Below are 24,806 nucleotides of genomic sequence, written 5' to 3'. Positions count from 1 at the left end.
GACAGATGAGGGAACTGAGGCCCAGAGAAGTGAAGTGGCTTGCCCAAGGTCACACAGCTGACAGGTGGTGGGGCCGGGATTCAAACCCATGACCTCCGACTCCCAAGCCTGGGCTCTTTCCACTGAGCCACGCTGCACAGCCTTTATCCCCATTTGGCAGATGAGGGAACTGAGGCCCAGAGAGCTGAAGTGACTTGCTCGAGGCCACACAGCAGATGAGTGGTAGAGCCGGGATTAGAACTCAGGGCCTTCTGACTTTCAGGCCCACTATGGCATGCTGCTTCCCCAGGAGGGACGGTCCGGCTGGGGAGGAGAGGGGAGATGGAGGAGGAGGGGAACAGGATAACAGTGCCCACCCTGACCTTCACCTGGGAAATCCCTGGCCGCGGGCCCTGAGTGCGAGTCCTACCTCGATCCACTTGCCGTCTTTGGTCTGGCAGGCCGTCTGGACACATCGCCCGCAGCAGCTCCCAGCCTCCGCTCTATAGGTGAAGCCCTGGGGGGTGAGGGGGTGCAAGAAGGAGCCCCATCAGCCCCGGCCGAAACCCCAGGTGGACGGATAGACAGATGGGGGGGGGCAGGGTTAATAATAATAATAATAATAATAATAATAATAATAATAATAATAATAATAATAATAATGATAATAATGATGGTATTTGTTAAGTGCTTACTATGTGCCAAGCACTGTTCTAAGCACTGGAATAGACACAGGGTAAGCAGGCTGTCCCATGTGGGGCTCACAGTCTTCATCCTCATTTTCCAGGTGAGGTCACTGAGGCCCAGAGAAGTAAAGCGGCTTGCCTAAGGTCACACAGCAGACAAGAGGAAAGAGCCCGGGCTTTGGAGTCCGAGGTCGTGGGTTCGAATCCCGGCTCCCCCGCAAGTCTGCTGGGTGACCTTGGGCAAGTCACTTCACTTCTCTGAGCCTCAGTTACCTCATCTGTAAAAGGGGGATTAAGACTGTGAGCCCCATGTGGGACACCTTGATCACATTGTATCCCCCCAGCGCTTAGAACAGTGCTTCGCACATAGTAAGCGCTTGATAAATGCCATTATTATTATTATTATTATTATTATTAAAGTGACAGAGCCAGGATTAGAACCCACGACCTCTGACTCCCAAGCTCTTTCCACTAAGCCACGCCGCTTCCCGGACAGACTTTGGGGGGCAGGGACAGACGGACAGACCGGGAAGGGCAGGGAAGACGGATGGCCGGCCCCGATCGCTGACCTTGGGGCAGGCAGTGTCGCACGTCTCGGGTTCACACCACCAGAAATCGTGGGTCCGGGGGTCCGGCTCCTCCCGGCAGGTGCAGCGATGGCAGGGAACGACAGAAGTGACCGTCACCCCGATCTGCGGAGGGAAACTGTGAGCCCATCGTTGGGTAGGGACCGCCTCTCTATGTTGCCAACTTGTGCTTCCCAAGCGCTTAGTACAGTGCTCTGCACACAGTAAGCGCTCAATAAATACGATTGACTGATTGATTGAAACGGGGGCCGCCCAGAAGGTTACGGGGAGGGGTCTGCCCACCGGGATCGCGGCCTGGTGTCTGGAGAGGCCATCTTACCTCCTTCCCTTCCCCACAGCACCTGTATATATGTTTGTACATATTTGTTACTCTATTTATTTATTTTACTTGTACCTATCTATTCTATTTATTTTATTTTGTCAGTATGTTTGGTTTTGTTCTCTGTCTCCCCCTTGTAGACCGTGAGCCCACTGTTGGGTAGGGACCGTCTCTCTATGTTGCCAACTTGTACTTCCCAAGCGCTTAGTCCAGTGCTCTGCACACAGTAAGCGCTCAATAAATACGATTGACTGATTGATTGAAACGGGGGCCGCCCGGAAGGTCATGGGGAGGGGATCTGCCCACCGGGATCGCGGCCTGGTGTCGGGAGAGGCCATCTTACCTCCTTCCCTTCCCCACAGCACCTGTATATATGTATATATGTTTGTACATATTTGTTACTCTATTTATTTTACTTGTACATATCTATTCTATTTATTTTGTTAGTATGTTTGGTTTTGTTCCCTGTCTCCTCCTTTCAGACTGTGAGCCCACTGTTGGGTAGGGACTGTCTCTAGATGTTGCCAATTTGTACTTCCCAAGCACTTAGTACAGTGTTCTGCACATAGTAAGCGCTCAATAAATATGATTGATGATGATATGTTGCCAACTTGTACTTCCCAAGCGCTTAGTACAGTGCTCCGCACACAGTAAGTGCTCAATAAATACGATTGATGATGATGATGATGGAAAGGTGCCACGGCCTTGCCGCCCACCTAGGGACCCGGTGTCTCCCAGGGGCTGAGCATTGTATGGGGGGGCCTCCTGGGGGGCTGGACACTGTACTGAGTGCCTCCTCAGGGTTGGGAGCTGGCAGAAAGCGGGTGGACGGGGCGGCTGCAGAATTTCTGTTCCTCAAATCCCACCCCTTGGGGCAAGGAGGCCCATTGGAGGCTGAGGGGACAGAACAAACAGTAGGAAACAGTGGGGGACAGTCGGATGGACAGCGGAGAGTCGGGGGGTGGGATGGTCCACGCTGGGTCAACGCTGTTGCCAACTTGTACTTCCCAAGCGCTTAGTACAGCGCTCTGCACACAGTAAGCGCTCAATAAATAAATACGATTGATGGAGGAGAGGCAGGGATGGAGAGTGTGAGCCCGCTGTTGGGTGGGGACTGTATGTGTTGCCGACTTGGACTTCCCAAGCGCTTAGTACAGCGCTCTGCACACAGGAAGCGCTCAATAAATACGATCGATTGATGGAGAGGGGAGAGTCAGGGGGTGTGGGAGGGTCCACTCTTCTCCATGAAAACAAGGCCCCCCCAGCCCTCTGACCCTCCCACCCCTTCAGAGGGCCGGAGCCTAGGCCGGGTCCGGGGGAGGTTGAGGCAGAGGCCGGGCCGGGTTCAGGGCCTAATTCGGCTTCTCTGAGCCCCCCCAGGGGGGTTGAGGGCAGAGAGAAGAGTGGTCCCCGGAGGACTCCGCTTCTCGGGGACCCCCACCCCACCGTACCCCGTACAGCGTCCCGTTGTGCTCGCACTGCTGACGCTCTGCAAGACAAAATGGGGGGTGGGGGGCGTCCATTTAGGGTCGGGGGCTTCCAGGGTTCTCGTTCCCACCGGGAACCTCCCCTCACCCCCCAGGAGCTCCGCTGCCTGGATGGAGAAAGACCAAGAAACGTGTCTGGTAGTTCTCTTGTATTGTTCTCTCTCAAGCGCTTAGTACAGAGAAGCAGCATGGCTCAGTGGAAAGAGCCCGGGCTTTGGAGTCAGAGGTCGTGGGTTCGAATCCCGGCTCCCCCACAAGGCTGCTGTGTGACCTTGGGCAAGTCACTTAACTTCTCTGAGCCTCAGTTCCCTCATCTGTAAAAATGGGGATTAAGACTGTGAGCCCCACGTGGGACAACTTGATCACACTGTATCCCCCCCAGCGCTTAGAACAGTGCTTTGCACATAGTAAGCGCTTAACAAATGCCATCATTATTATTATTACAGTGTGGCTTAGGCATCATATATATAGACTGTGAGCCCATTGTTGGATAGGGATCATCTCTATATGTTGCCGATTTGTCCTTCCCAAGCGTTCAGTACAGTGCTCTGCACACAGTAAGCGCTCAATAAGTTTGATTGAATGAATGAATACATCAACCACTGTCCTGTTTTCCAATCATTGGCAGCACTGACATCTACACAGAGGGCTCAGTGGAAAAAGCCTGGACTTTGGAGTCAGAGGTCATGGGTTCAAATCCCGGCTCTGCCAACTGTCAGCTGCACGACTTTGGACGAGTCCCTTAACTGCTCTGGGCCTCAGTTCCCTCATCTGTCAAATGGGGCTGAAGACTGTGAGCTCCCCGTGGGACAACCTGATCACCTTGTAACCTCCCCAGCGCTTAGAACGGTGCTTTGCACATAGTAAGCGCTTAATAAATGCCATCATTATTATTATTATTACAGTGCTCAGCACATAGTAAGCACTCTATAAATACCATCGATTGATTGATGGAAGGCCACCTTTCCGCTCTGTTTCCCCATCTGTCTCCCCTGTGAGATCGGAAGCCCCCTAAGGGCAGAGATCGCTCATCTCTGTTGCACTTCCCACAGTGCTTAGTACAGTGTCCTGCACAGGAGAGGTGTCCCATAAAGCAGTCTGCCCTTATTAGGCTCCTGGTGCTGTACTCTGCACACAGTAGGTACCTAGCACAGTGCTCCGCCCACAGTAGGCGCTAGATAAATACTGCCGACTGTTGAAAGCGCTTAGTACAGCGCTTAGTACAGTCAAGTGCTTAGTACAGTGCTCTGCACATAGTAAGCGCTCAATAAATATGATTGATGATGAAAGATGGACTGGTTATTTTCTTTAGGCTCCCAGCCCCCCTTGGGCCTCAACCCCGCAAAACTCGACGGGGAGGGTTTCTGGGGGGGGTGGGCACGGCTTAGTTGATAGAGCAGCATGGCCTAGTGGCTGGAGCCTGAGAGTCAGAAGGTCATGGGTTCTAATCCCGCTCCGCCACTTGTCTGCTGTGCGGCCTCGGGCAAATGACTTCACTTCTCTGGCCCTCAGTTCCCTCATCTGTAAAACGGGGATCGAGACTGTGAGCCCCACGTGGGACAGGGACTGTATCCAACCTGATTAGCTTATATCTTTCAGACTGTGGGCCCACTGTTGGGCAGGGACCGTCTCTAGATGTTGCCAACTTGGACTTCCCAAGCGCTTAGTACAGTGCTCTGCACACAGTGAGCGCTCAATAAACGTGATTGATTGATTGATTGATTGATATCCACCCCGGCGCTTAGAACAGTGCCTGGCACATAGTAAGTGGTTAACATTATTATTATTTTGGGCAGGTGGGTATCCGTGGGGCACTTACTGCATTCGAAGGCAGGGCAGCAGTCTCCCTGGAGGAGGACGGGTTGGGGCTCGGCCCCCGGCCCGCATTCGGGGGGCGTCGCGGAGCAGAGCGCGGGGTCGCAGACTGGGGACGGAGATGGGAGAGACGCGGCCGGTGGCGGGGGGGGGCCTCTGCTTCTCAGGGCCGGTGCGGGGTTGGGGTCAGGGGGCGCTGGGGGGGCTCTGGGGGGATGGTGGGGGGAGCCTAGGGGGCCACGGGGGAGCTGTCGGGCTGGGTCAGGGGGAGCTGGGACACCGGGACCACTGGGACCACCAGAACAGACAGGGGGGCTGGGACCTCCAGGACTTCTGGGGCTACCAGGACCATTGGGACCAGCAGGACCAGCAGGACCGCCGGACCACCAGGAATTCTGGGACTACCAGGACCACCAGGACTTCTGGGACTACCAGGACCACCGGGACCACTAGGTCCACCAGGACTGCCAGGACCACCCAGGAATTCCGGGCCCACCAGGACCACTAGGACCACTGGGACCACCAGAACAGCCGGGTGGCTGGGACCACCAGGACTTCTGGGACTACCAGGACCACTGGGACCGCCTGGACTGCCAGGACCACCAGGACCACCGAGACCACCAGGACCACCGAGACCACTAGGACCACCGTGACTTCTGGGACTACCAGGACCACTGGGATCACCGGAACCACTAGGACCACCGGGACCACTAGGTCCACCAGGACTACGAGGACCACCCAGGAATTCTGGGCCCACCAGCATCACTAGGACCACTGGGACCACCAGAACAGCCAGGTGGCTGGGACCACCAGGACTTCTAGGACTACCAGGACCACTGGGACCACCTGGACTGCCAGGACCGCCAGGACTTCTGGGACTACCAGGACCACCGAGACCACCTGGACCACAGAGACTTCTGGGACTACCAGGACCACCGAGACCACCTGGACCACAGTGACTTCTGGGACTACCAGGACCACTGGGACCACTGGGATCACTGGAACCACTAGGACCACCAGGACTGCCAGGGCCACCCAGGAATTCTGGGCCCACCAGGACCACTGGGACCACTGGGACCACCAGAACAGCCAGGGGGGCTGGGCCCACCAGGACCACTCAGACCACCAGGACCACCAGGACATCCAGGGTGGCTGGGCCCACCAGGACCACTCGGACCACTGGGACCACCAGGACATCCAGGGGGTCTGAGACTTCTAGGACCACCAGGACCACCGGGACAACTAGAGTGGCTGGGATTTCCAGGACAGGTGGGACCACCAGGACCACCAGGACCACCAGAACAGCTAGGGTGACCAGGACCTCCAGGACCACTGGGACCACCAGGACATCCAGGGTGTCTGAGACTTCTAGGACCACCAGGACCACCGGGACAACTAGAGTGGCTGGGATTTCCAGGACAGGTGGGACCACCAGGACCACCAGAACAGCTAGGGTGACCAGGACCTCCAGGACCACTGGGACCACCAAAACATCCAGGGTGGCTGGGCCCACCAGGACCACTGGGACCACTGGGACCACCAGGACATCCAGGGGGTCTGAGACTTCCAGGACCACCAAGACCACTAGAGTGACTGGGATTTCCAGGACTGCTGGGCCCACCAGGACCACCAGGACCACCAGGACAGCTAGGGTGACCGGGACCTCCAGGACGACAGCCAGAGTGTCTGGGACCACCGAGACCACCAGGACCACTGACCAGGACAATCAGGACCCCTAGGACCTCCCAGACCGCCGGGACCTCGGGGACCCCTGGGACCCTGGAACCCCCAGGACTGCCAGGACCACCAGGAGTACCCGGACCCCCGGGACCTCCAGGATCAGCGGGACCGCCAGGACAGTCAGGACTGCTGGGATGGTCATGGTAGCTGGAACCACCGGGACCACATGGACCACCGAGGCTTGCGGGGGTCCCTGGGCCCCCCCGGGACACCGGGATCACGGGGACAGCTGGGGTGGTTGGGATCCGCCGGATCACCAGGACCTTCAGGCCCACCGGGCCCACTAAGCCTTACTAGGCCTACCGGGCCCTCTGGGATTTGGGGACCGCCGTGACAACCAGGGCCACCAAGACGGCCAGGGAGGACCCCCTGGGCCTTGGGGACAGCCCGGGCGGCCGGGCCCTCCGTGACCCCCGGGCAGGCGGGGGTTCCGGCCGTCACATCGGCGAACGGACGTACAGCACTTGTGGTCCGGGCAGCACTTGTCCTCGGGCCGGAGAACGGGGACGGGGACGAATCCCGGCTTGCGGCAGGCGGCGGGGGGCTCCGGGGTCCCGCACTGGATGGGTCGGCACTGGACGGTCACCGAGCCGGCGTCGCACTCGCACTGCTGGCAGTCGCTCTCCCAACGCGCCCCGGGCTGCCGGTCCGCGGGAGGGGACACAGAATGGTCCGTTATCAATCAATCAATCATATTTATTGAGCGTTTACTGTGTGCAGAGCACTGTACTAAGCGCTTGGGAAGTACAAGTCAGCAACATATAGAGACAGTCCCTACCCAACAGCAGGCTCATAGTCTAGAGTCCACACCGCACGCTTATCCCGGCCACCTGCCTCCTGTGCGGCCCTGCTCTCGGCACCTCCCAGGTATCTACACCACTCGGTTTTCCGTGCCTCCTCCCGCTTATCTGCTCTACTCCAAGAGGGGCCCAGCCTCCGGATACAGCAGGGGAGCGGCCGCTCCCGGAAAGCCAGACCGAGCCAAAGGCAAGAGCCCAGGATGAGCCCAGACAGCCCGGTGAGAGCCCAGACAGAGCTTGGAGAGATCCCCGGAGGTCCTGGAGAGATCCCAGAGACAGACCAGACATCTCAGAGATGTCATACAGAGATCCTGGAGAGGTTACACAGATAACCCAGAGATCCCCAAGAGGGCCTGGAGAGGCCCGGAGATCCTGGAGAGATCTTAGAGATGTCATACGGAGAGCCCAGAGATGTTACACAGAGAACCCAGAGATTCCCAAGGGGTCCTGGAGAGAGCCCAAAGACAGCACAGAGATCTCAGAGATGTCATACAGAGAGCTCAGAGATCCTGGAGAGGTTATACATAGAGCCCAGGGATTCCTGAGAGGTCCTGGAGAGAGCTCAGAGATCCCGGAGAGATCCCAGAGACAGCCCAAAGATCCTATAGATGTCATACAGAGAGCCCAGAGATCCTGGAGAGGTTACACAGAGAGCCCAGAGATTCTCGAGAAGTCCTGGAGAGAGCCCAGAGATGTTGGAGAGATCCCAGAGATCCTGGAGAGATCCCAGAGACAGCCCAGAGATCTCAGAGATGTCATACAGAGAGCCCTGAGATCAATCAATCATCTCTCTGTGTGAGATGTTACACAGAGAGTCCAAAGATCCCAGAGAGGTCACACCAAGAGCCCAGAGATATTCAGAGTGGTTACACAGAGAGCCCAGAGATCCTCAAGTAGTCTAGGAGAGAGCCTAGAGGCCCTGGAGAGAACCCAGAGATCCTAGAGGGATCCCAGTGGCAGCCCAGAGAAGTCACAGAGAGAGCACAGCGATCTCAGAAAGGTCACAGAGAAAGGTCGGAGATCCCGGAGAGGTCACATAGAGATCTCAGAATGGTCACACAGAGAGTCTAGAGATCCTCAAGAGGTCCTGGAGAGAGAGCCCAGAGATCCTGGAGATATCCCAGAGAAGTCACAGAGAGAGCGCAGTGATCTCAGAAAGGTCACAGAGAAAGGCCGGAGATCCTGGAGAGGTCACATAGAGATCTCAGAATGGTCACACAGAGAGTCTAAAGATCCTTGAGAGGTCCTGGAGAGAGAGCCCAGAGATCCTGGAGATATCCCAGGGACGGCCCAGAGATCCCAAAGAGGTCACACAAAGAGCCCAGAGAGCTCAGAGATCCTCAGGTGGTTCAGGAGAGATCCCAGAGACAGCCCAGACAGCTGAGAGAGATCACACAGAGATCCTGGAAGTCTGCAGAGAAGCCACCCTGGGTGGGGGTAGGGGCCAGGGCTGGGGCCGGCCAGCAGGAAGGATACTCACGTATCTTGGCAGGCCGTCCGGCCCCACGCAGGCTGGAAGACAAAAACGGAACGAGATGGTCGTCATGGTGCCGGTAGATCTTGGGGGGCTATGGGGAGGGTGATGGGGGTCCCCGCCCTCCCAGTTGGCCCCCGGGGGGATGGTCCCTCCCTGACAGGTAGCAGAGACTTACGGCAACTGGGCACGCAGATGTCCACTTGGGAGTTGAAGAGGAGCTGACCCTCCGGACAGAAGCAGCCTTCCATGAGGGGGGCCTGGGGGTCAACGTCGTGCCTACAGGTCCACGGGAGGGAAGGTGGTTGGGTTGGCTGACCCTTCAGGGGTCCCCCAGGCAGGGGGAGGAGGGTCCACGGGGCCCCGGGGGTCCCGAAGCCGTCGCCTACCTGTTGTCGCAGGATGGGGGTCTGGCCGGTCCACAGGGCTCGTACACCTTGCCCGGGGGGCACGTCATCTCTGGGGGGCACAGTGCAGACAATTGAAACAGCTGGCATCACGGATCCCACCCTTTTGGTCTTGGGAGTGCCATGGACTGGCGGGAAGTTGGGGGAGGGTTCGGGGAATGGAGTTGGCTTCCGGGGGGGGGGGCCCTCAGAATCACATTCCTTCATTTCCGCCTCAGCCCCGGGATCCAGGGAAGCCCGTGTCTGAATCATGGGATAATAACTCATGCCAGGCCCTGGGCTGGGCATAGATAACCCGGGTGGACTCAGACCCTGCCCTGTTTGGGGTTCACCCCCCTCTGAGGGAGGCAGAGCAGGGAGTTCATCCCCATTTTACAGCTGGGGACACTGAGGCCCAGGGAGGATCAACAGCCCGGGGCAGATCTATAACAATGATAATAATTATAGTATTTGTTAAGCGCTGACTATGTGCCAAGCACTGTACTAAGCGCTGGGGTAGATACAAAGTCATCAGGTTGGACACAGTCCCTGTCCCACGTGGAGCTCACAGTCTTAATCTCCAATTTGTAGATGAGGGAACTGAGGCACAGAGAAGTGAAGTGATTTGACCCAGGCCACACAGCAGATAAGTAGCAAGTAGGACCTTGCCTCTGTGCCCTCTCCCCTAGGCCACGCCATGTCCCCCCCTGCCTCACCCCCAGACAACCCCCTTTCTGGCTGGGGTCAGGGCAAAGGAGACAGTGTGGCTCAATGGAAAGAGCACGGGTTTAGGAGTCAGAGGTCATGGGTTCAAATCCCGGCTGCGCCACTTGTCAGCTGTGTGACTTTGGGCAAGTCACTTCACTTCTCTGGGCCTCATCTGTAAAATGGGGGTGAAGACTGTGAGCCCCACATCGGACAATCTGATCACCTTGTATCCCCCTCCAGTGCTTAGAACAGTGCTTTGCACATAGTAAGTTTGCACATAGTTATTACTCTATTTATTTTACTTGTACATATTTATTGTATTTATTTCATTTTGTTAATATGTTTCATTTTGTCGTCTGTCTCTCCCTTCTAGACTGTGAACCCGCTGTTGGGTAGGGACCATCTCTATATATTCCCAACTTAAAGTGCTTAGTACAGTGCTCTGCACACAGTAAGCGCTCAATAAATACGATTGAATCACCTTGTACCTCCCCCAGCGCTTAGAACAGTGCTTCGCACATAGTAAGTTTGTACATATTTATTACTCTATTTTACTTGTACACATTTATTGTATTTACTTCATTTTGTTAATATGTTTTGTTTTGTCGTCTGTCTCTCCCTTCTAGACTGTGAACCCGCTGTTGGGCAGGGACCGTCTCTATATGTTCCCAACTTGTACTTCCCAAGCGCTTAGTACAGTGCTCTCCACACAGTAAGCGCTCAATAAATACGATTGAATGAATCACCTTGTACCTCCCCCAGCGCTTAGAACAGTGCTTCGCACATAGTAAGTTTGTACATATTTATTACTCTATTTATTTTACTTGTACATATTTATTGTATTTACTTCATTTTGTTAATATGTTTGGTTTTGTCGTCTGTCTCTCCCTTCTAGACTGTGAACCCGCTGTTGGGCAGGGACCGTCTCTATATGTTCCCAACTTGTACTTCCCAAGCGCTTAGTACAGTGCTCTCCACACAGTAAGCGCTCAATAAATACGATTGAATGAATCACCTTGTACCTCCCCCAGCGCTTAGAACAGTGCTTCGCACATAGTAAGTTTGTACATATTTATTACTCTATTTATTTTACTTGTACATATTTATTGTATTTACTTCATTTTGTTAATATGTTTGGTTTTGTCGTCTGTCTCTCCCTTCTAGACTGTGAACCCGCTGTTGGGCAGGGACCGTCTCTATATGTTCCCAACTTGTACTTCCCAAGCGCTTAGTACAGTGCTCTGCACACAGTAAGTGCTCAATAAATACGATTGAATGAATCACCTTGTACCTCCCACAGCGCTTAGAACAGTGCTTTGCACATAGTAAGTTTGTACATATTTATTACTCTATTTTACTTGTACATATTTATTGTATTTACTTCATTTTGTTAATATGTTTTGTTTTGTCGTCTGTCTCTCCCTTCTAGACTGTGAACCCGCTGTTGGGCAGGGACCATCTCTATATGTTCCCAACTTGTACTTCCCAAGCGCTTAGTACAGTGCTCTGCACACAGTAAGCGCTCAATAAATATGATTGAATGAGTCACCTTGTACCTCCCCCAGCGTTTAGAACAGTGCTTCGCACATAGTAAGTTTCTACATATTTATTACTCTATTTTACTTGTACATATTTATTTCATTTTGTTAATATGTTTTGTTTTGTCGTCTGTCTCTCCCTTCTAGACTGTGAACCCGCTGTTGGGCAGGGACCATCTCTATATGTTCCCAACTTGTACTTCCCAAGCGCTTAGTACAGTGCTCTCCACACAGTAAGCGCTCAATAAATACGATTGAATGAATGAATAGTACGCGCTTAACAATGCCATCATTATTATTATTATTATTGATAATAATAAAGGAGACGCGTGGGCTTCCAAGGGCAGGAAGGTCGGTTGCTCAGGGGTCTGAGGTCAGGAGGGGGGCAGTTGTGGCCTCTCAACGGCCAAAGGACGAGGCCTGGGGTGGACAGGGGACGTGGGGGGTGGTCATCATCATCATCATCAATCGTATTTATTGAGCGCTTACTATGTGCAGAGCACTGTACTAAGCGCTTGGGAAGTGCAAATTGGCAACATATAGAGACAATCCCTACCCAACAGTGGACTCACAGTCTAAAAGGTCATGGCCTCTCAAAGGTCAAAGGGCGAGGCCAGGGGTGGACACGGAAGGTGGGGGGCGCTTACCACACTGGCCACCGGTGAGGCTCCTCCACTGGGAGCAGACCCCTTTGCCCCGGCAGAGGGAAGCGTAAAGCTCGGTGCTCTGGCACGGAAGGAGGTTGTTGGACGGGTGGCAGGAGTCGGCGACGCACGTGTCGTAGAAGGCTTGCGGGGGCACTAGCTGGTGGCACCCCGCAAACACCCTGCCAGGGCGGAGGGGAGAGGAGAGGTTACACGGCAGCTACGGGATTGGAACCCAGCTCCTCCGACGCTCTTCCCCTAGACCACGTTGCTTCTCTTCTCCATTCACTCATTCATTCATTCAATCGTCTTTCTTGGGAGCTTACTGTGTGCAGAGCACTGTACTAAGCGCTTGGGAAGTACATGTCAGCAACAGATAGAGACGGCAGCGTGGCTCAGTGGAAAGAGCCCCGGCTTTGGAGTCAGAGGTCAGGGGTTCGAATCCCAGCTCCGCCACATGTCTGCTGTGTGACCTTGGGCAAGTCACTTCACTTCTCTGAGCCTCAGTTCCCTCATCTGGAAAATGGGGATTAAGACTGTGAACCCCCCGTGGGACAACCTGATCACTCTGTATCCCCCTCAGCGCTTAGAACAGTGTTTTGCACATAGTAAGCGCTTAATAAATGCCAACATTGTTATTATTATTATTATTATAACCCAACAACAGTGCACTGTTGGGTAGGGACTGTCTCTATATGTTGCCAATTTGTACTTCCCAAGCGCTTAGTACAGTACTCTGCACACAGTAAGCACTCAATAAATACGACTGAATGAATGAATGGGCTCACAGTCTAGAAGGAGGAGGAAATAATAATAATAATAATAATAATAATGATAATAATGGCGTTTATTAAGCGCTTACTATGTGCAAAGCACTGTTCTAAGCACTGGGGAGGTTACAAGGTGATCAGGCTGTCCCACTGGGGGCTCACGGCCTTCATCCCCATTTTCCAGATGAGGTCACTGAGGCCCAGAGAAGTGAAGTGACTTGCCCAAAGTCACCCAGCTGACAGTTGGCGGAGCCGGTATTTGAACCCATGACCTCTGTGTCCCAAGCCCGGGCTCTTTCCACTGAGCCACACTGCTCTCTTACCCTCCCCCAAGTGCTCAGCGCATAATAAGCGCTCAATTGACACCACCAGAAGGACTGGGGCCCCGGCCCTTTCCGCTTGGAAAGTCAGAAGAGGGAGGAAAGGAAACTTTCACTCCATGAAAGTGGTGGTGGAGAATCCCTGGTCACCAACCCTATATAATAAACCTTCCTATGAATTTGGAAACCTCTTGGATTTTTCCTCTCCCAGTTATATCAATCAATGATATTTATGGGGGAGAAAGGGGAGAAAAAGGGGAGGAAAGGAAACTTTCACTCCATGAAAGTGGTGATGGAGAATCCCTGGTTACTGTGAGCCCACTGTTGAGTAGGGACTGTCTCTATATGTTGCCAATTTGTACTTCCCAAGCGCTTAGTACAGTGCTCTGCACATAGTAAGCACTCAATAAATACGATTGATGATGATGATGATGATGATGGAGAATCCCTGGTCACCAACCCTATATAATAAACCTTCCTATGAATTTGGAAACCTCTTGGATTTTTCCTCTCCCAGTTATATCAATCAATGGCATTCATGGGGGAGAAAGAGCGAGGAAAGGAAACTTTCACTCCATGAAAGTGGTGATGGAGAATCCCTGGTCACCAACCCTATATAATAAACCTTCCTAAGAATTTGGAAAACTCTTGGATTTTTCCTCTCCCAGTTATATCTATCAATGGCATTCATGGGGGATAAAGGGGGAGAAAAGGAAACTTTCACTCCATGAAAGTGGTGATGGAGAATCCCTGGTTACCAACCCTATATAATAAACCTTCCTAAGAATTTGGAAACCTCTTGGATTTTTCCTCTCCCAGTTGTATCAATCAATGTCATTCATGGGGGAGAAAGGGGAGGAAAGGAAACTTTCACCCCATGAAAGTGGTGATGGAGAATCCCTGGTCACCAACCCTATATAATAAACCTTCCTATGAATTTGGAAACCTTGGATTTTTCCTTTCCCAGTTATATCAATCAATGGCATTTATGGGGGAGAAAGGGGAGGAAACGGGGAGGAAAGGAAACTTTCACTCCATGAAAGTGGTGATGGAGAATCCCTGGTCACCAACCCCATATAATAAACCTTCCTATGAATTTGGAAACCTCTTGGATTTTTCCTCTCCCAGTTATATCAATCAATGGCATTTATGGGGGAGAAAGGGGAGGAAAGGGGGAGGAGAGGAAACTTTCACTCCATGAAAGTGGTGATGGAGAATCCCTGGTTACCAACCCTATATAATAAACCTTCCTATGAATTTGGAAACCTCTTGGATTTTTCCTCTCCCAGTTGTATCAATCAATGGCATTCATGGGGGAGAAAGGGGAGGAAACGGGGAGGAAAGGAAACTTTCACTCCATGAAAGTGGTGGAGGAGAATCCCTGGTTACCAACCCTATATAATAAACCTTCCTATGAATTTGGAAACCTCTTGGATTTTTCCTCTCCCAGTTAAATCAATCAGTGGCATTTATCGAGACCTTACTGTGGTGGGCAGGGAATGTGTCTGTTTCTTGCTATATCGTACTGTGTGCAGAGCACTGTACTAAGTGCTTGGGAGAATACAATACAATAATCCTAGATCTCTTTTTGTTTTGTTGCCCGTCTCCCCCTTTCGGACTGTGAGCCCGTTGTTGGGTAGGGACCGTCTCTAGATGATGCCGACTTGTACTTCCCAAGAGCGCTCTGCACACAGTAAGTGCTCAATAAATAGGACTGACTGACTGAATGAATGAATGAGCTGGGGGCTGAGAGGGCTGCTGGCACGCCACGTGCACACACGCAAATACAGACTTTGGACCATCTACAAGCGTGCGCACACACGCACACATACCACAAGCTCCCCTCTCCATCCCAGAGACCCAGGATGGACCATCCAACCCCCCTGACTCTCCCCTCTCCATCCTTGACTCTCCCCCATGACCCAGGACGGACCGTCCAACCCCCCTGACTCTCCCCTCTCCATCCTTGACTGTCCCCCGTGACCCAGGACGGACCGTCCAACCTCCCTGACTCTCCCCTCTCCATCCTTGACTCTCCCCCGTGACCCAGGATGGAACTTCCAACCCCCCTGACTCTCCCCTCTCCATCCTTGACTCTCCCCCATGACCCAGGATGGACCTTTCAACCCCCCTGACTCTCCCCTCTCCATCCTTGACTCTCCCCCGTGACCCAGGACGGACCGTCCAACCCCCCTGACTCTCCCCTCTCCATCCTTGACTCTCCCCCGTGACCCAGGATGGAACTTCCAACCCCCCTGACTCTCCCCTCTCCATCCTTGACTCTCCCCCGTGACCCAGGACGGACCTTCCAACCCCCCTGACTCTCCCCTCTCCATCCTTGACTCTCCCCCGTGACCCAGGACGGACCGTCCAACCCCCCTGACTCTCCCCTCTCCATCCTTGACTCTCCCCCGTGACCCAGGACGGACCGTCCAACCCCCCTGACTCTCCCCTCTCCATCCTTGACTCTCCCCCGTGACCCAGGACGGACCGTCCAACCCCCCTGACTCTCCCCTCTCCGAGTCCAGAAGCGGGATTACGGTCTCCCCCATTTTCCTCGGGGCGTCGGGGACGGGGTGAGCCTCCCTTACTCGCTGAGGATAAGCTGGCACACGGGCGCTGGCTTGCAGGGCTCGGCCGGTGTTGGCGTCGGCTCCATCCCGGGGATGGGTGTGGGTGGCGCCTGGCAGAATTCCCTGTTCCTGTCCGGGACGAGCCAGGCGGGTGCCATGCTGGAGCAGGTTGTGGAGATCTCGCCTCCTGGCAGGCGGCACTCATCTTCCTGGTCGTTGGTGCAGGTACCTAAAGCAGGGCAGAGTGAAGCTTTCATCCAACTGGACACTGCCTGGCCAATAATAATAATAATAATGGCATTTATTAAGCGCTTACTATGTGCAAAGCACTGTTGTGAGCACTGGGGAGGTTACAAGGTAATCAGGTTGTCCCAGGGTGGGCTAACAGTCTTAATCCCCATTTTACAGATGAGGGAACTGAAGCACAGAGAAGTTAAGTGACTTGCCCACGGTCACACAACTGACAATTGGCGGCGCTGAGGTTTGAACCCATGACCTCTGACTCCAAAGCCTGGGCTCTTTCCACTGAGCCACGCTGCTTCTCACTGTCAATCCACGTTTCACTGTTCAGCCAATGGGAGACTTCCTAGCCAATGGATCAATTCATTCATTCATTCAATCGTATTTATTGAGCACTCACTGTGTGCAGAGCACTGTACTATGCACTTGGGAGAGTACAATTCAGCAATAAAGAGAGATAATCCTTGCCCACACCGAGTTTACAGTCTAGAAGGAGGAAGATAGACATCAAAACAAGCAATTGTGTCCTTGGGCAAGTCACTTAACTTTTCTGCGCCCCAGTTATCTCATCTGTAAAATGGGGATTAAGACTGTGAGCCCCATGCTGTATTTAATAATAATGATAATAACAGTACTTGTTAAGCGCTTACTATGTGCCCAGCACCATTATAAGTGCTGGGGGAGATACAAGGTCATCAGGTTGTCCCACGTGGGGCTCACAGTCTTCATCCCCAGTGCACAGATGAGGTCACTGAGGCCCAGAGAAGTGAAGGGACTTGCTCAAAGTCACACAGCTGACAAGTGGCGGAGCCGGAATTAGAACCCACAACCTCTGACACCCAAGCCCATGCTCTTTCCACTGAGCCACTGTGTGCAGAGCATGCTACTAAGCGCTTAATGTCCATTAATGGAACACCATTTACCCAATGGGAGACTTAAAAATAATAGTCATAATAATAATTATGGTACTTGTTAAGCACTGTTAAGAACAGGGCCAAGCACTGTTCTAAGAGCTGGGGTAGATACAAATAAATCAGGTTGGACACAGCCCATGTCCCACATGAGACTCACAGTCTTAATCTCCATTTTACAGATGAGGTAACTGAGGCACAGAGAAGTGAAGTGACTTGCCTAAGTTCTCCCAGCAGATAAGTGGCCGAGCCGGGATTAGAACCTAAATCCTTCCGATTTCCAGGCCCGGGCTCTATCCACTAGCCCACACTGCCGGGTGAGTGTCCCGGGGTCTAAGGGAGGTGGGGTTGGGGACAGGGTGAAGCCGGGGTTCCGGAGCTCTAGTCCCCACCCTGTCCCCGGGCCTGCTGTGTGGCTCCGGGCGGGTCAGTGAGCCTCTCTGGTGTGTCCATCTGGATAATTTGGGGGGCAGGGGAGATCACTGTATATATGTATATATGGTTGTACATATTTATTACTCTATTTATTTATTTATTTTACTTGTACATATCTATCCTATTTATTTTATTTTGTTAGTATGTTTGGTTTTGTTCTCTGTCTCCCCCTTTTAGACAGTGAGCCCACTGTTGGGTAGGGACTGTCTCTATATGTTGCCAATTTGTACTTCCCAAGCGCTTAGTACAGTGCTCTGCACATAGTAAGGGCTCAATAAATACGATTGATGATGATGATGATGATGATCACTGTTCCCTGACTCCCTCTCAGACTGGTCAGGGGATCGGGGATGGGGCCGGATCGTGAGGCCCGTCCCCGGGAGCAGGGAAGGGGATGGGCGGGAAGAGGGACAGGGCCGGAGGCGCTAAACTCACCGCACTGGCCCTCCGTGTTGTTCCTGAAGAGGCCGTAGGGAAGTTTGATCTGGAAGACCAGCCCGTTGAAGAAGAAGGAGGCCTGGATTTCGGGAATCTCCACGCCCATCATCTGACTGCTCCTCGAAATGATGATGCCGTCCTGGCTGAAGCCCTGGCTCACTTTGACTTTATTGAACAGGACCTGGGGGCAGGGAGGAGGGGAGGGAGGAGGCGGAAAACACCCAGCAGCTCTTTAATAATACTGATAATCATAATAATAATTCATTCATTCAATCGTATTTATTGAGCGCTTACTGTGTGCAGAGTACTGAGCGCTTGGGAAGTACAAGTTGGCAACAATAATAATGGGATTTGTTAAGCGCTTACTATGGGCCGGACACTGTTCTAGGTCCCGGGGTAGATACAAGTTAATCGGGTTGGACACGGTCCCTGTAACCCATGGGGCTCACAGTCTTAATCAATCAATCAATCAATCAATCGTATTTATTGAGCGCTTACTGTGTGCAGAGCACTGTACTAAGCGCTTGGGAAGTACAAGTTGGAAACACATAGAGACGGTCCCTACCCAACAGTGGGCTCACAGTCTAGAAGGGGCTCACAGTCTCCATTTTATAGCTGAGGGAACTGAGGCACAGAGAAATGAAGTGACTTGCCCAAGGTCACATAGCAGACAAGTGGCGGAGCAGGGATTAGAATCAGGTCTTCCTGATTCCCAGGCCCGGGTTCTATCCACTAGGCCATGCTGCTTCCCAGTTCTCTATACTCAGGAGTTCTACCTTCAGGAAGCGCCCAGTACAGCACCCCATGCTCAGCAGGTCTTGAGAAAATGCAGGGAGGTGGGGCAGAGGGAGGAGGAGGGGGAGGGGGAAGAGGAGGAGGTCAGTCAATCAATCAATCGTATTTATTGAGGTCGAGGGGGAGGAGGAGGAGGGCTTAGTCAGGGAAGGCCCCTAGGAGGAGATGGGCCTTCAATAAGGCTTTAAAGATGGGGAGAGTCAATCAATCGATCAGTCTTATTTATTGAGCGCTTACTGTGTGCCTCAGGCCTTCCCAGACTGAGCCCCTTCCTTTCTCTCCCCCTCTCCATCCCCCCCATCTTACCTCCTTCCCTTCCCCACAGCACCTGTATATATGTATATATGTTTGTACATATTTATTACCCTATTTATTTATTTATTTTACTTGTACATATCTATTCTATTTTATTTTGTTAATATGTTTGGTTTTGTTGCCTGTCTCCACCTTCTAGACTGTGAGCCCGCTGTTGGGTAGGGACCGTCTCTGTATGTTGCTAACTTGTACTTCCAAAGCGCTTAGCACAGTGCTCTGCACACAGTAAGCGCTCAATAAATACGATTGATGATGATGATGATGACGAAGTGGCGGAGCAGAGATTAGAATCAGGTCTTCCTGATTCCCAGGCCCGGGTTCTATCCACTAGGCCATGCTGCTTCCCAGTTCTCTATACTCAGGAGTTCTACCTTCAGGAGGCGCCCAGTACAGCACCCCACGCTCAGCAGGTCTTGACAACAGCTCCCGGCACCCAGAACGTGTCCAGTAAATAATGGTATTTGTTAAATGCTTACTATGCACCTGGCACTGTACTAAGCGTCCAGTCCCTGTGGGGCTCACAATCTTAATCCCCATTTTCCAGACGAGGTAAAATGAGGTGCAGAAAAGTGAAGTGACTTGTCCAAGGTCACACAGCGGACAATTAGCTGAGCTTTTAGAAGCCAGACCTTCCAACTCTCAGACCAGTGCGCTCTCTATCCACTCCGCCACGCTGCTTCTCCATCACCAGTTGACTGGTAGAGGAAGAACTGAGCGTCCCCCGGGGGGGCGGGTGGAGCACTGTACTGAGCGCCCAGGGAGGCCGGGCCGCCAGCCCCCAGCCGCCGGGAACGGACCTTGTTGGTGATCTTGCCGGCGACGATCTCGCTGGTGAGCAGGATCTCGTTGTGCCGGTAGTTGAGGATGAGGGCCCGGGGGCAGGACTCGTTGTTGCCCACCTCGCAGAAGTGGTTGTCGATGGCCACGCTCAGGTTGCCCGCCCGCGGGGCGATCTCCCGCACCAGTACGTAGGTGCAGTTGTCGTAGAAGGTGTAGTAGATGCCATCGAAGGTCAGGTAGTGAGAGTTGCCCCAGCCGTTGCAGATACCTGAGAGGGAAGGGGAGGTTGGGGGGCTGACCCTCCCTTTTTGGGGCCCCGGGCCAGAGACCCCCGACGCCTCCAGCCTCGACTGGGCCTCGTCCGGCCTGTCTTCTTCATCCCGGTGGGTTTGCGGGCAGGGAATGCGTCTGTTTATTCTTCTGTTGTGCTCTCCAAAGTGCTTAGTATTCATTCAATTGTATTTATTGAGCGCTTACTGTGTGCAGAGCACTGTACTAAGCGCTTGGGAAGTACAAGTCGGCAACATAGAGAGACGGTCCCTACCCAACAGCGGGCTCACAGTCTAGAAGGGAGAGACAGACACCAAAACAAAACATTAACAGACATGTGGCAGCTCCAGGATTAGAACCCAGGTCCTTCTGACGCCCAGACTCGTGCCCCTTCCACTAGGCTATTAGAGTGGCAGCATGGCCTAGTGGCTAGAACTCAAGCTTGAGAGTCGGAAGGTCACGAGTTCTACTCCTGGCTCCGCCACTTGTCTGCTGTGTGACCTTAGGCAAGCCACTTCACCTCTCTGTGCCTCAGTTACCTCATCTGGAAAATGGGGATTAATAATAATAATAACAGTAATGGTATTTGTTAAGCATTTACTTAACAGTGCCAAGCACTGTTCTAAGCACTGAGGGAGACACAAGAATCAGGTTATCCCATGGGGGGCTCACAGTCTTAATCCCCATTTTACAGATGAGGTAACTGAGGCACAGAGAAGTTAAGTGACTTGCCCACAGTCACACAGCTGACAAGTGGCGGAGCCAGAATTAGAACCCACGACCTCTGACTCAAGCCTGGGCTCTTTCCACTAAGCCATGCTGCTTCTCAAGGCTGTGAGCCCAACGTGGGACATACAGTGCTCTGTGCACAGTAAGCTCTCAGTAAATACGATTCAATGGATGAATGAATATTTTTATGGTGCTTGTTAAGTGCTTATTATGTGCCAGGCACTGTTATTATTATTATTACTGTTCCTACCCAAGCACTGTTCTAAGCGCTGGGGTAGATACAAAGTAATCGGGTTGTCCCACGTGAGGCTCACCGTGCTGGGGGGGTTACAAGGTGATCAGGTTGTCCCATGGGGGGCTCACAGTTTTCATCCCCATTTTACAGATGAGGTAACTGAGGCGTAGAGAAGTGAAGTGCTTTGCCCAAAGTCACACAGCTGACAGTTGGCAGAGACAGGATTGGAACCCATGACCTCCGACTCCAAAGCCCGTGCTCTTAGGTGCCCAGTACAGCGCTCTACAAGCAGCAGGTGCCCAGTACAGTGGTCTGCACCCAGCAAGCTCCCAGGACAGTGCTCTCCACCCAGCAGGTGCCCAGTACAGCTCTTTGCACCCAGCAGACGCCCAGTACAGTGTCTGCAGCCAACTGTACTGGGCGCATAGAGTTAGGGGTGCTCGGCCTCCACCCCGGACCCCGGCTCTCACATTCGCACTCGTAGTGGTAGGAGCATCTGTCCTCGTGGTAGACCTTGATGGGCTCGATCCCGTTTTCACATGAAATCTTGCTGACGGGCACCGGGTCCAGAAGGACAATGCGGTTGTCTCCTTCGCAGATGGCCACCGTGCAGTTGTCCAGCGTCCAGGTCTCATTGATCTAATAACAATAATAATAATATTAAGAAGAAGGATAATGGGAATTGTTAAACGCTTACTATGTGTCAGGCGCTGGGGCGGGTACAAGCAAATCGGGTTGGACGCAGTCCCTGTCCCTCGTGGGGCTTGTGGTCTCAATCCCCATTTTCCAGATGAGGCAACTGAGGCACAGAGATTAATTATTATTATTATGGTATTGTTAAGCGCTTAATCCTCCTCGACGTCTCAGCTGCCTTCTACACTGTTGACCACCCCCTTCTCCTCAACACGCTATCCGACCTCGGCTTCACAGACTCCGTCCTCTCCTGGTTCTCCTCTTATCTCTCCGGCCGTTCATTCTCAGTCTCTTCTGCGGGCTCCTCCTCCCCCTCCCATCCCCTTACTGTAGGGGTTTCTCAAGGGTCAGTTCTTGGTCCCCTTCTGTTCTCCATCTACACTCACTCCCTTGGTGACCTCATTCGCTCCCACGGCTTCAGCTATCATCTCTACGCTGATGACACCCAGATCTCCATCTCTGCCCCTGCTCTCTCCCCCTCTCTCCAGGCTCGCATCTCCTCCTGCCTTCAGAACATCTTCATCTGGATGTCTGCCCGCCATCTAAAACTCAACATGTCCAAGACTGAACTCTTTGTCTTCCCTCCCAAACCCTGCCCTCTCCCTGACTTTCCCATCACTGTTGACGGCACTACCATCCTTCCCGTTTCACAAGCCCGCAACCTTGGTGTCATTCTCAACTCAGCTCTCTTGTTCACCCCTCACATCCAATCCATCACCAAAACCTGCCGGTCTCACCTCCGCAACATCGCCAAGATCCGCCCTTTCCTCTCCGTCCAAACTGCTACCCTGCTCGTTCAATCTCTCATCCTTTCCCGACTGGATTACTGCATCGGCCTCCTCTCCGATCTCCCATCCTCCTGTCTCTCCCCACTTCAATCCATATTTCACGCTGCTGCCCGGATCGTCTTTGTGCAGAAACACTCTGGGCATGTTACTCCCCTCCTCAAAATTCTCCAGTGGCTACCAGTCAACCTACGCATCAGGCAAAAACTCCTCACCCTGGTCTTCAAGGCTGTCCATCACCTCACCCCCTCCTACCTCACCTCCCTTCTCTCCTTGTCCAGCCCAGCCCGCACCCTCCACTCCTCCGCCGCTAGTCTCCTCACCGTTAGGCCTCGTTCTCGCCTGTCCCGCCATCGACCCCCGGCCCACGTCCTCCCCCGGGCCTGGAATGCCCCCAATCCCTCTGCCCATCCGCCAAGCTAGCTCTCTTCCTCCCTTCAAGGCCCTACTGAGAGCTCACCTCCTCCAGGAGGCCTTCCCACACTGAGCCCTCTCCTTCCTCTCCCCCTCCTCCCCCTCCCCATCCCCTCTGCCTTACCTCCTTCCCCTCCCCACAGCACCTGTATATATGTATAGATGTTTGTATATATTTCTCTTCATTTATTTTACTTGTACATATTTATTCTATTTATTTTATTTTGTTCATATGTATTGTTTTGTTGTCTGTCTCCCCCTTCTAGACTGTGAGCCTGCTGTTGGGTAGGGACCGTCTCTATATGTTGCCAACTTATACTGCCCAAGCACTTAGCACAGTGCTCTGCACACAGTAAGCGCTCAATAAATACGATTGAATGAATGAATGAATGTGTCAGGCACCATATTAAACACAGGGGTGGATACAAGCAAATTGGTTTGGGTGCAGTCCCTGCCCCTCATGGGGCTCATGGTCTCAAATCCCCATTTTCCAGATGAGGTAACTGAGGCATAGAGATTAATTATTATTATTATTATGGTATTGTTAAGTGCTTACTATATGGCAGGCACTGTATTAAGCACTGGGGTGGAAACAAGCAAATCAGGTTGAACGCAGTCCCTGGCCCACCTGGGGCTCGTGGCCTCAATCCCCATTTTCCAGATGAGGTAACTGAGACACAGAAATTAATTATTATTATTATTATTATTATTATTATTATATTGTTAAGCACTTACTATGTGGCAGGCACTGTATTAAGCGCTGGGGTGGATACAAGCAAATTGGGTTGGATGCAGTCCCTGTCCCTCATGGGGCTCATGGTCTCAATCCCCACTTTACAGATGAGGTCACTGAGGCCCAGAGAAGTGAAGTGACTTGCCCAAGGTCATACAGTAGACAAGTGGCAGCACCGGGGTTAGAACCCATGACCTTCTGACACCCAGGCCCGGGTTCTATCTGCTAGACTGTGAGCCCGTTGTTGGCTAGGGACCGTCTCTATATGTTGCCAACTTGTACTTCCCAAGCACTTAGTACAGTGCTCTGCACACAGTAAGCGCTCAATAAATATGATTGAATGAATGAATGAATGAATGAATGGAGAATGTAAGGGGGCAGTATGGGGGGTGGCAGCTCTGGGTTCTAATCCTGCATCGGCCCCAGGCCCGATGTATGACCCCCAGAGGTGCAGCGTGGCCCAGTGGATAGAGTTCTTCGCCTGCTGTGTGACCTTGGGGGAGTCACTTGACTTGTCTGGGCCTGATCTTTAAAAGGGGGATTAAGACTGTGAGCTCCATGTGGGACGGGGACCGAGTCCAAGCTGACTGTCTTCTGTCTGCCCGAGGTCTCAACAAAATACCATAAAAATAAAATTATTATTTTATAGAATAAATAGACTATTTAAATAGACTGTGAGCCCACTGTTGGGTAGGGACTGTCTCTATATGTTGCAAACTTGTACTTCCCAAGCGCTTAGTACAGTGCTCTGCACACAGTAAGCGCTCAATAAATACGATTGATGATGATGATGATAAAAAACGGAGCTGCGAATCCTTGAACTTCTCTGGGCCTCAGTTACCTCCTCCACAGAATGGGGAGAAGACATCTGCTCTCCATCCAACACTAGAAGCCCCAGGTCAGATTGAGACTGTGTTCTGGTTAGCCTGTGTCAGTAATAATAATAATAATAATGGCATTTATTAAGCGCTTAGTATGTGCAAAGCACTGTTCTAAGCGCTGGGGAGGTTACAAGGTGATCAGGTTGTCCCTCGGAGGGCTCCCAGTCTTAATCTCCATTTGACAGATGAGGTAACTGAGGCACAGAGAAGTGAAGTGACTTGCCCGAAGTCACCCAGCTGACAATTGGCGGAGCGGGGATTTGAACCCATGACCTCTGACTCCAAAGCCCGGGCTCTTTCCACTTCTCTGGCAGTACTTAGCATAA

The 24,806-nt window shown here is 52.7% G+C and overlaps 1 protein-coding gene across 1 annotated transcript in view; it reads right to left on the bottom strand.

The window, feature by feature from the left end:
• LOC119944166 (mucin-5B-like) overlaps window positions 1-24,806 on the bottom strand; it is a 110,352-nt gene that overhangs the window by 10,615 nt on the left and 74,931 nt on the right. The window contains exons 34-46 of the mRNA XM_038765384.1: window positions 21,445-21,613; window positions 19,758-20,008; window positions 17,848-18,031; window positions 15,845-16,055; window positions 12,167-12,345; window positions 9,277-9,346; window positions 9,066-9,166; window positions 8,894-8,925; window positions 7,073-7,253; window positions 4,878-4,982; window positions 3,023-3,060; window positions 1,235-1,357; window positions 410-496 (exon numbers count right to left, since the gene is read on the bottom strand). Coding sequence (XP_038621312.1) covers window positions 410-496; window positions 1,235-1,357; window positions 3,023-3,060; window positions 4,878-4,982; window positions 7,073-7,253; window positions 8,894-8,925; window positions 9,066-9,166; window positions 9,277-9,346; window positions 12,167-12,345; window positions 15,845-16,055; window positions 17,848-18,031; window positions 19,758-20,008; window positions 21,445-21,613 — 1,731 coding nt within the window. The remainder of the gene's footprint in view (window positions 1-409; window positions 497-1,234; window positions 1,358-3,022; window positions 3,061-4,877; window positions 4,983-7,072; window positions 7,254-8,893; window positions 8,926-9,065; window positions 9,167-9,276; window positions 9,347-12,166; window positions 12,346-15,844; window positions 16,056-17,847; window positions 18,032-19,757; window positions 20,009-21,444; window positions 21,614-24,806) is intronic.

The sequence above is a fragment of the Tachyglossus aculeatus genome, chromosome 22 (genome assembly GCF_015852505.1).
Source record: "Tachyglossus aculeatus isolate mTacAcu1 chromosome 22, mTacAcu1.pri, whole genome shotgun sequence".
Taxonomy (NCBI): Eukaryota; Metazoa; Chordata; class Mammalia; order Monotremata; family Tachyglossidae; genus Tachyglossus; species Tachyglossus aculeatus.
The sequence above is the reverse complement of the archived record's forward strand: the minus strand, read 5'-3'. Positions and strand labels throughout refer to the sequence as shown.